We start from the raw sequence: 12,125 nt of genomic DNA on the forward strand, positions 1-12,125 counted from the left end.
ACTGTCCGTTAGTAAGAAGCAAGCAACACAAAGTAATTATCTGTAAATGAAGTCCTTTTCTACACATTATCTAATTGATATCTATTTTTAAAAAAATCAAATATAATGAAACAATTACAATACTTCATCAAATTCCCCAAATAATATTTTAGTTACATCTTTCAAAAACAAAAGTGGTATGTAAGCAGTGGATAGTACTGAAAAGTTAACATGTTAAAGATTAGACCAAAATGCATGCAAAAATAATTTTCTACAATTATCCCATAGGCTGGAGCTGTTGGCCATAAACTTTCATTTTCTTCTGCTTACACTGAACTGGACACGATTATGTATGCTCTTGGAGTGGGAGCATCAATCAAGGAACCAAAGGATTTGAAGTTTATTTATGAAGGAAATTCTGACTTCTCCTGTCTACCTACCTTTGGAGTTATTGTAGGTCAGAAATCTGTAATGAGTGGAGAATTAGCAGAGATTCCTGGACTTTCAATCAACTTAGGAAAGGTATGCATAAAAATAAACCTTTATTTTGATTTTTTTTTCTGTTTCTTTAAGTATAATTGGTGAATATCACATCCCATGTGTGTTTGTATGTGTGTATTAATAAAACAGTTTATAATGGTTGATTCAGGAATAAGGAGTTAGCATATTCTTTGATTTTTCTTTTTAAGAATAACAGAGAAGAGGGTTAGTTGAAAGGTAAACAAAAATAACATTGTACATAGAAAACCCTACAGGATTCACCAAAAAACTATTCGAGTTGATAAATGAATTTAGCAAAGTGGCAGGATACAAAATTAACATCCAGAAATTGATGGCATTTTATACACCAATAATGATCTCTGGTAGAGAAACTAAAAAACAATCCCTTTTATCACTGCAACAAAAATAATAAGATAAAAAGATACCTAGGAATAAACTTAACCAAGGAGGTAAAAGACCTGTACTCGGAAAACTACAGTATGTTAAAAAAGATAGAGGAAGATACACACAAGTGGAAGAATATACTGTGTTCATGGATCGGAAGGAATTAATGTAATTAAAGTATCCATACTACCCAAAGCAATCTATAGATTCAGTGCAATCCCTATTAAAATACCAATGGCATATTTCACAGATCTAGAACAAAATACTCCAAAAATTTGTGTGGAACCAAAAAAGATCACGAATAGCTGCAGCAGTCTTGAGAAAGAAGAACAAAGTTGGAGGAATCACAATACCAGATATCAAGTTATAATACAAAGCCACTGTATCAAAACAACCTGATACTGTCACAAGAACAGGCATATAGATAGATCAGTGGAACAGAACAGAAACCCAGAAATTGACGCAAGACATTATGCTCAATTAATATTTGACAGAGCTCTCAAGAGCATACAGCGGAGTAAAGGTAGTCTCTTTTTAAATGGTGGTGGGAAAATTGGACAGCTACATGCAAAAAAATGAAACTAGACCACCAAATTACACCACACACAGGAAAGAACTCAAAATGGATATAAGACTTAAATGAAAGCAATGAGACCATAAAAATCCAAGAAGAAAATGTAGGCAGCAAAATATCAGGCATCTCACATAGTCTGAATTTTCACCAGTACGTTGGTTGCCTAGGCCAAGAGAAACAAAGGAAAAAATAAATGGGACTACATCAAACTAAAAAGCTTCTCATAGTATAAGAAACCAGCATCAAAATAAAAGGGAACCTACTGTGTTAGAGAACATATTGCCAATGATACATCTGATAAGGGGTTAATTTCCAGAATATATAAAGTACTCATACAGCTCAACAAAAGGAAGACAATCCAGTTAAAAGATGGGCAGAAGATCTGAATAGACACTTCTCCAAACAGGATATACAAATGGCCAAGAGACATATGAAAAAATGCTCATCATCACTAATCATCAGAGAGATGCAAATTGAAATGAATGTGAGGTATCACCTCACACCTGCCAGAATGCCTGACATCAACCAATCATCAAATAACAAGTGCTGGCGATGGTGTGGGGAAAAGGGAACTCTAGTACGCTGCCGGTGGGAATGCAGACTGGTGCAGCCACTATGGAAAACAATATAGTATTTCCTCAAAAGATAAAAAGTGGAACTGCCATTTGACCCTGTGATCCCACTTTTAGGAAAATATCCTAAAAAGCCTGAAACACCAGTCAGAAATAATATATGCACCCCTATGTTCATAGCAGTGCCATTTACAATAGCTTGGATCTGGAAACAGCCCAAGTGCCCATCAGTGGATGAGTGGATAAAAAAGCTGTGGTACATTTACACAATGGAATGCTGTGCAGCTGTAGTAAAGAGAGATCTCTTATCCTTTGAGCTGACATGGAAGGACCTGGAGAATATTATGCTAAGTGAAATAAGCCAGTCAGAGAAAGACAAATATTACATGATCTCACTTATATGTGGAATGTAATGAACAAATTAAACTGATGAACAAAATAGATCCAGAGACATGGAAGTAGGGAACAGACTGACCAACCTCAGAGGGATGGGGGTGGGGGGTTGGGAAGAGATTAACCAAAGAACTTACATGCATATATATACAACCAATGTACACAGACAACAGTGCAGTGAAGACAGCAGGGGTATGGGAGTGAGGAGGAGGGTGTCAATGGGAAAAAAAGGAGGAACATCTATAATACTTCCAACAGTAAAGATAAAAACATGCTTTAAAAAAAGGAAAACAATCATGTTCAGTCTCATAACCCTGGCATAATGTTATTAATTATCTCTCTGCCATTTACTTGCTGTGTAGACCAAGGGTAAATAACTTCTCTAAGTTTTTTTCCTTATCTATAAAATAGATATGATAATCCTTATCTGATGATATTGGTGAAGGAACAGGTCAGGAAGTTAATTATCCAGTGGAAGAGTATTTGAGGCACAGAAAACAAGTGTAAGAGGTCCTGAGGCAGGTACATACTTGGCTTGTTTTTGGAACAGCGAGGGGGCCAGTATAGCTGTAGCGTGAGCAAGGAGGGGCCTTGTAGTCACTGTAAAGATTTTAGTTTATACTCTGATTAAGGAGTGGGGATATTAGTAGCACTTTGAATTGAGGAGTGATGTGAGCTGGCTGTATTCACTCACACGTTCATTGTTGCTACTGTGTGAAGAATAAATTTATATGGGAGCCAAGCAAGGAAGCATGGAAACCAGTTAGGAGCCTACAGTAGTAAATTAAGCAAAAGGTGGGATATGGAGGGGAAGAAAAAGGAGTCAAGAATATAGGTTTTTGGTCTGGGCCACCAGGATGATATGTACTATGTATATATATTATTTATAATTAACTATATACAACATTTAGTATGCATAGTAGTTACATATAACATTACTATGTATAATAAAATAGATATATACAGTTGCTTTAAGGTGGGGATGACTAGGTGTTGTTTTTGGACAGATTTGAGATGTCCGTTATACATTCAGGTAGAGATGTAAAGTGGGCAGTTGAACATGTGAATCTGGCTAGAGTTTGGGGGTAAGGTCTAATTGGAGTTTGTAGCATTTAAGTGATAGTTGAAGACATGAAATTATCTAGTGTGTGAGTGTTTAAGTACAGAAGACCTTGAGTTTAGGGGCCCTGCAGTGTTTAGTGGTTGAAAAGATGAGAAATTAGCAAGAGAGACTGTGAAGGAGGCTGATGAGGTCTGAGTTGTGAGGAATATCAGGAGAAGATGGTATTTGGGAAGCAAAGTGAATCAATTGTTTCAAGAAGGAAGGAGTGAACAACTGTGAGAAAGCTTTTGAGGTGGGGTTTATTTTCTTTATGGAGTAAGATTTAGATTATGAGCCCAATGATAACTGTTGAATCAGAGCTGTGAGACAGTTTCTGCAACTGACTGACTGGAGAACCCATTTACTGGAGGTTCCATTAGCCCACTGCTGTGCTGAACTTATGGGGACTTATTTTAATAGAGTATTTCATGGAGTTGGGAGGGAGGTGAGAAATGTGTGCCAGGTTGTTGTTTTAGTCACTCTTGTGGTAGTTGCTGCAAGTAGTTCTTCTGTTTGCCTAATGTAAGAGCAAACACAGCATAGGTTTCAGAATCGGCCCTCAGAGATGAAGGGAGTTGAATATCCTAAGTGGTGTTCAAAACCTGTGGCTGGGAATGCTAGCTGTCTTGGATGTGAATCCCAGTCTGCCCAGCCGTGAGTTTCCAGGCCGAGTGATACAGTGAGGCTGTTCTTCATCTGTCCTCCCAGCACAGCCCGTCCCTTAACCCTTTTTCCCCCTTCGGGTTCTGAGGAAGGCTGGGAACTAGTCTGTCCCATGGCCATAGAGTGTGGCCATCTGGATATGTGGGTCAGGTTTTGTTTTTGCTGTCCTACTGTTTGCATATTCTTGTTTCCATAGGTGGAGGTTAAGTGGCTATAAAGTTACACAGTATCCTTAGTATCTACTCTTGGTAGACAATTTACAAGATACTATATACTAAGGAAATGCTGGTATTGATAGTGCTTTTGTTTTGAACATAGTTTTGAAGGTTTTTTATGTTTTGGTTGAGTTGTTTGTATTTGGTATGTGTGACCTGAAATTTCTTTACTAGCAGTGGCTGAATCATGTGATTAAGGAGAAGCCAAACTGAGACAGGTAATTTGGGGGAAGTAGTGATGTGAGCATGTGGACAGTGAAATAATCACTTTTGATTAGCAACATCCATAGGCAGAACCCATGGAAAGGCAGTCTGCTAATAAAATTTTGCTTATCCTAACATAGATTCTTCATGGAGAGCAGTACTTGGAGTTATATAAACCATTTCCCAGAGCAGGTGAGTTCTTGATCTGATTCTATAACCACACCATTATTATTATTATTTTTTACTAACCTTTCAAACCGTGGTACTGTGTTAAATTGGCATAGTGTGACCTAAGTAAAGCACATCACAAGCTGTTTATGTGTTTTGTCAGCCATTAGAGTAAGTCAGAATTAACTAGTACCTGTTTTGGTTATCTTAAACTTTGTCCTTTAATAGCCTTATTTAACAAATTACTTCAAAATGCTAACAACTTATCTCCATTGACGTATGTGTTACTAAACTGAAAGGAGCATTTCTGTGCTTATGTTCTGCCCTTGGTGGTTGTGTGTAATCAATCAGTTATGATTCCTATTTATATGGTTCTTCCTTTTCTCAGGTATTTATGTTGGTGCTGATTTTCACAAAGCAAACCATGTTCAAAGATACAGAATTTTTCATATCTTTAAATAATCAATTTTATTTTTCTCAATAATATCTTACATGTTCAGTAAAACTTCTCTTTTTATTCTTTCACTGTAATTTGACATATTTGTCTTGTTTTGCTACTTTGATGTCAGAATATTGTCTAATTGTATACTGATCATATAAGATGGTAAAATACAAAAAGACAAGTATTCGTCATTTCACATTACGTAATGTAGAGGTCAACAAGGAGCTAGAATCCTACTTTAACTTTTTACTCAGTCGTCTTATTTTACTGAAGAAATGACGAGATTCTGACTGCTTGAGGCTGAGTAGCTTCATTTCGGTGTTGGTGTCCCTCCTGAAGTCTCACACAGCTCTTCATCCAAGGCAGCGCAGAGTGGTGACTGCTTCCTCAGGCATCTGCTAGGTATCTGCCACGTGTGAGGCACAGTGTTTGGTTTTGGATAATTTTGCAATCTGGCTGCATATCAAAGTCACCTGTTATTACATTATATTACCTGCTATTTGGAATAAAATAAGGATTCTAGATCCCAACCCTGGAGATTTTGTGTGCACATGTGCATCATGTGTATGTAGTGTGGTGATGGTAAGGTGGAGGCTGGGAAGCTCCCTGTATGTTTTTATGCATCCAGCCTAACATGGTTCCATTTGGGAACCAATGTTATAAGGGAAAAGGAAATGTGTAAGATAGGTTTCTGCCTTTAGGGATTTTAAATATGAAGAGAGAGATTAGACATATGTTAAAAAATGATTGCAACTGAAAAGTAGTTTCAATAAGAAGGTATGGAAAATACTTTTTAATTTCTTGTACCTCCTTAGCCTCAAGTTATGTTTCTCATGAATTAATTTTCTTCAGTAGTTTCTGTGCATTTTCTTTAAGTAGTATTAAAGTTTACTGTCCAGTAAAAATGAAAATTTAAAATTCAAGATATTTATGGTTTGGAACCTCTTTAAAAAAACTTCAGAAAATGAAGATTTGACTAATTACAGTATCTCCATAAAGCATACCAGTTGATGAGACATGGGACCTCAAGCATCGGGAGATTGATGTCAGTATTTCTGCATCTCTTAATAGCTCATTTGTTAGCTATAGCGGTACTATCATAGGCTGATTTACCACTCCTTGTGGTAAAAATATAAACATAATTAGATGGAGTGCAAGAAACTTAATAGCAGCACTTTATTTTGCATCATGAACTAGAACATGAACTAGAACATTTCTAGATTTTCTGGTTTCAAATGACTGATCTTTATTATGTTTCTACTTGATATCTTTCTTTTTTATACTTACTACTTTCTCAAAGATAATTTCTGTTATTAGGGCAAAACAATTCTTTATTTCATCTGGAAAGTGAGATTGATAATGTTACTAATCTTGATTTTCTGACAGGGAATATGTAACTATCAAATATTAGTTTTTGAAAATGTGTGTGTGAACAGTTAAGCATTATGCAAATGTAATTATCATGCCAAATTTCCAAATGGAACTTCATAGAGCTGTGGTTTTGATTGTTAGGGTAGATTTAACCTTTTTTCCAGAAGTACTCATATTTAAATAGATTTTACTAAAATGATAAAATAATGTGTTCCCATTATATAAAATTTGTAAATTATAGAAAAGTAAAGGAAGAAAACTATTGTCTGCAATTATTTATTCACTCATTGAATATTTATTAAATCTTGTTTTGTGCCAGGTATTCTGCTAAGGGTTTGTAACATAATCATGAAAAAGATATTACTTTTATAGAATGTAGAACCTGTCTAATGATGTATAGAGACAGTGGGCATGAGAAACATTGTGTGGCACATTGTAATGGGATAAGCATGTTTGGCACAGGAGAACATAGGAAAACCTGGAACTGAACTTGAGGGGTTGAGGACGGCTTCTTGGTAGAAATGAATTCTAACTGAGAAAACTAAATTAGGAGTTAACCATGTTAAGAGGAGATTTTATTTCAGGCAGTGGGAATACTCTGTGCAAAGTTGTGGAAGTGAGAAAGAGCATTGACCTTTAGGGGAACTGACAATTGTTCAAGCTTTGTTCAGAACAGGTTGGGGAAGGAAGCAAAATATGAGAATAGAGACGTGAAAATGGTCTGGAAAAGCCTTGAAAGTCAGGTGAAGAAGTTTGGGTTTTATTTATTCCTTTTTAAAAAAAATCTTTACCTGAGGATATTTTTACATTTATCTTCAGGCAGAGTGGGAGGGGGAGAGAGAGAGAGAGAAAAAAAAACAAAAAACATCGATGTGAAAGAGACACATAGATTGGTTGCCACCCGCCCGACCCCAACCGGGTTGGGGACTAACTGCAACCGAGGTACATGCCCTTGGCTCGAATCAAACCCTGGACTCTTTGGTCTGCAGACTGACTCTCCAACCCCTGAGCCAGACCAGTCAGGGCAGTTTGGGTTTTAGTTAAAGGCAGTGGATAACTATTGAAGACTATTATGTGGATTTTAGAAAGCATCAACTCTAGATTGTCTTTGTAATGCTTGGATTATAAGAGAATGAGATAGAAGGAAGATTTGTTAAAGACTGTTGTAATAATCTAGGTAGGGGACCATGGTTGATTGGCTAGGACTGTTGGCATGAGGATGGATGCAAGTGAAGGAATTGTTGAGATATGTAGATAGTAGGCCTGATGTTTGGACATGGAGTTGATCATCTGGGGATATCATCACCAATTCGTCAACTAATTAAAACAATTTTTTTTAATCCTCACCCAAGGATATTTTTCCATTGATTTTCAGATGGGGGGGGGGAGAGAAACATTGATGTGAGAGAGACACATTGATTGGTTGCCTCCCACATGACCCCAACCAGGGCTGGACCGAGGTTCATGGGCTTGACTAGAATCGAACCCGCAGCTCTTTGGTCTGTGGGCCAATGTTCTAACCGCCGAGCCAATCTGGCCAGGGCTTGTCAACTATTTTTTGATTGCTTGCTAAGCTGTAGGTATTCTGGTAGTGCTGTGAGTAGATGGAGTCTAGAAACAAATCTGTACTCTGCCTTCATGGAGCATATAGGTAACCTCATTGGTGGGGAGGGCAGCCACTAATAAGTAACCACACAAATAAATATATAATTGCAACTTCATGTGATAAACATTATAGATGAAACATACATGATCCTATTAGCACTTAAAATAGAAGCATTTGACATTATTGGGTTGGTAATGGAAGTGTTCTTTGAGGAACTGATAAGAAGAAAGATTTGAAAGAAAGATTTCAGCTAGGTGGAAAGTTAGGCAAAGAAGGAAAGAAAGAGCATTCCAGACACAGCCAAGGACCTGTGTCAAGGCTCTTGAGATGTGAGAAGTATGGATGAGGAGCAAAGGAAGACCAAAGTTGCTGGAGAGCCTGGTAGTGGTGGTAGGGAATAGTGTCACACAGATCACATGAGGGAATTTTTATTTATCACGAGAGGGAATTTTTATTTATCACGAGAGCCTTGGAAAGTGGGGAGAGGTGGTGGTGGTGGTGTCGGGAAGAGCAGTTAATGACATTGTCAGATTTGACTTTGGGAAAAAATCTCCTCAGACATGTATGGAGCATATTTTAAAGTTGGTCAGAGTGGATGTGCAGATTCCTAGTTAAAAGTCTATAGAAGTTCAAATGCAATGATGGTGGCTTGCACTAAGGTGGTGGTGGAGAGATGGAAAGAAGTGATTGGATCAGAGCGATTTAGGAGGTGAAAGTGACAAATCTGGATATCATCCTTGGCTTCTCTTTTACCATCTTTCACATCCAGACAGTTACCAAGATCTTTGATTCTCTCCCTTCTGTACATCTGAATCTTTCTGTTTCTGTCCACCTCCAGTTCCACTTTATTCACTCCACCATCATCTCTCATTTTCTAAGTGTCCTCTCTGCCTCCATTCTTATTCCCCTTAGGTGTATTCACCTCACTGCAGCCGGAATGCTATTCCCTATTAAAAACCCAATGACTATTCATAGACTTAAGGATGAAATAAAAACTTTTAGTATAATTCAGCTTCTCCCATTCTCTGCATACTCAAGTGTAGCCACTTACTTAGACTTTATTTTATGAGCCAAGGTGATGCTCAAATTTCTGACTTGGGTAGCTAGGTGGATAGTACCATTTATTCATATAGGGAACAGAAGAGAAAAGCAGATTTGAGAAAAAGGTGAGTCTACCCCACAGAAAGTGATGATCCATCAGAATCACCAGTAAATTATGAAGAGTCTGTAAAAGTACAGAGTGATTAGAGAGAAACATTGTCTCATTGAATCCAGTAGAGTAGAGATTTGAGAAGGAATGGGGTAAATGGGATTGTTTGTATACTTAACAGATGTTTGTTGAATGACTGAAATTGTTATTTCTTTAAAACTAATTTATCAGAATTATTATTTTCTTTAGGGAGAGATGGGGGAAGAGAGAAGAGAAACATCGATGTGAGAGAGACACATTGACTGGTTGCCACCCACACAACCCCAACCAGGGCCGGGGCCAGACTGCAACTGAGATGTGTGCCCTTAGCGGGAACCAAACCAGGAACTCTCTGGTCTGCAGGCTGATGCTCTAACCGCTGAGCCAAACCGGCCAGGGCTCAGAATTATTGATGTTTCAAACTTAGTGACTCAAGTATTCTGACTGCCTCTATTGTTGAATTATTGAGCATTATAGTGAAAATTATTTTGAACAATAATTTTTAGTTTTGCTGAACTTACAGTGGAAATTATTAAATACTGTCATGTCTTAATATAGTAACTTACCGTTTTTAACACAGTCTATTTACTCATGGTTTTAAAAACAGTCTATTTATTTATTTATTTTACTTTTCATTTTAGGAACATTAAAATCTGAAGCAATTGTTGCTGATATCCTAGATAAAGGATCCGGTTTAGTGATTCTTCTGGATGGTAACTCATTTCCAGTTCTTATAATAATAGTTTTAGATTGATAAGTTTTATGTGTAACATAGTACTTCACCAGAGAAATGATTAGTAAGTTTGTATTTGTCAGTTTGTGGGAAAGCAAGATAAGCACTCTAAAAATTTATAGACCATTTTAGAAAATGGGGGAGGAGGGGAAGAAGGATTGAGGTAAGGTTCGGGAGAGTGGGCCGTTTCAGGGGATTTGAGACGATATGACCAGAGCACAGAAGTGTGGCTGGTTTGGAGAACATAGAGGAGAAAGATACTGCTGGAGTGTGTTTTTGACAGGAAGGAGTACATAGACAGCCCTCAGTTGATAATTAGGCAATATTGTAGAAATTCTTTTCTATGTTAGCTCTTTGGAACTTGTAACACATTTGATCCCTTAATCATTCTTATAAATGGTAGTTAGGTTTCTAACTTTGCCCATTCAAGCCTGTTGAACTCATAAATCCACATTTTATTTGCAGTGGGAAAAGATATTATAGTAGTTTAATAAATGTTGAAATACTAGTAATTAAACATCGGTTATAGATACATTGCTTAAAATTTATTTCATTTTAAAGTTTAAGAATGGGAAATAGATATTTATTGTCAAAAATTTTAGAAATAAAGGACAGTGGAAAATTTGATATTGTCTGATATTTGGAAAATAGGCGTTATTGTTGTTCTAAATACATAGGTGGTTGTACTGTATATGCTATTTTGAAACTTGCTTTGTTTTTACTTAATAATATACTGAGAACATTTTGATGCTCTTAAATATTTTACTACATTTATTTTTAACTCCTACTGTTTCATCATATGCTGGTTACTCTCTTTTCCCTCTTCTTCTTTTCTTGTTTTGCTCCTCTTCTTTTTTAGATGGTCATATTTTCTTGCTATTCCAGATGTTGGTTAGTATTTGGCTGTAATTGTCCAAGTTTTCTTTTAGTCTTCTCACCATTCTACCAGATGTAATATACCACAACACAAAAGTTCTACAGTAACCTTAGCTTAATTTTTACTGTTTTCTCTTGACCTACTTCACTTATTTAATTATAGCTTGGTAATGTATAATAATGTATTAGAATTTGTAGATATAGATGAAATTAGATATCTAGTTTCTTATGTAATTAACACAAAAATTTTGTTTTGAATACAAATTACTATGGCCTTTTTTATTTTTTGTTATCATTGGATTTTTTCTTTAATGCAGTTCAAAATCATTTTTCTAATTTTCTAGAGCTGGAGATACAGATAATATTCAAACTTTCAGTAGGAAATTAGTCAGTGGAAAGAGGGACAACTATGTTACATTCATTATTTGCTCATCTGTTCACTAAATTGCTCACTTGTCATTTATTGATTATTGTAATAAATATTTATTAGGTGCCTTTTTTGTCTCAGGTACTATTCTAATAGCTGGGAATATGATGATGAGCAAAACAGCCATGATCCCGCCCTCCCGAAGCTTATACCTTCATCCTCACTTACTTTCTCTTTTACTTTCCTGGCTCTGCTCTGGCAGAATGTTTGAAAGTTTGAATGTGAGGGTGCCTGCGCTTTATTGTGGGACTGTTCGTAATGTTGCCTTCCAGAAGCTGGTAGATTAAAGTAAATGCTTTGTAACCCGAACTAAAGCATCTTAAAATTATAAAACCTTTTAGAAATTGGATTTTGTTTTTGAAAATTTTAAAGGAATTGCCAATCATATATTGATTAACTAGTTATATCTTTTGATAACTGAAAAAATTTTTTTATTTACTTTTCAGTGTATTCTTATTCTGGGAAGGAACTTATATGTTATAATCAGTTCTCCCTATTCCTTGTTGGCTCTGGAGGTGTTGGTGGAAAACGGACATCAGACAAAGTCAAGGTAGGCCATGGCTTTATAAGCAAAATATATGTATAGTTAGGGATCCTTATCTATATTTTGAATTTACCAATTTACCATATGTATAATTTCATGGAGTGGAGGCTCAGTAATTCACACTTTTTCAAATCAGAATATGTTCCTTGGATTTGAAATGCTGTATGTTTGTATATTGTAAT

General features: G+C 36.4%; 1 protein-coding gene across 1 annotated transcript in view; it reads left to right on the plus strand.

Annotated features, from left to right (window-relative positions):
- HSD17B4 (hydroxysteroid 17-beta dehydrogenase 4) overlaps window positions 1–12,125 on the plus strand; it is a 98,829-nt gene that overhangs the window by 48,083 nt on the left and 38,621 nt on the right. The window contains exons 13-16 of the mRNA XM_036280921.1: window positions 268–501; window positions 4,728–4,779; window positions 10,005–10,076; window positions 11,846–11,949. Of these exons, the coding sequence (XP_036136814.1) occupies window positions 268–501; window positions 4,728–4,779; window positions 10,005–10,076; window positions 11,846–11,949 (462 nt within the window). The remainder of the gene's footprint in view (window positions 1–267; window positions 502–4,727; window positions 4,780–10,004; window positions 10,077–11,845; window positions 11,950–12,125) is intronic.

The sequence above is a fragment of the Molossus molossus genome, unplaced genomic scaffold, assembly GCF_014108415.1.
Source record: "Molossus molossus isolate mMolMol1 unplaced genomic scaffold, mMolMol1.p scaffold_m16_p_3, whole genome shotgun sequence".
Lineage (NCBI taxonomy): Eukaryota > Metazoa > Chordata > Mammalia > Chiroptera > Molossidae > Molossus > Molossus molossus.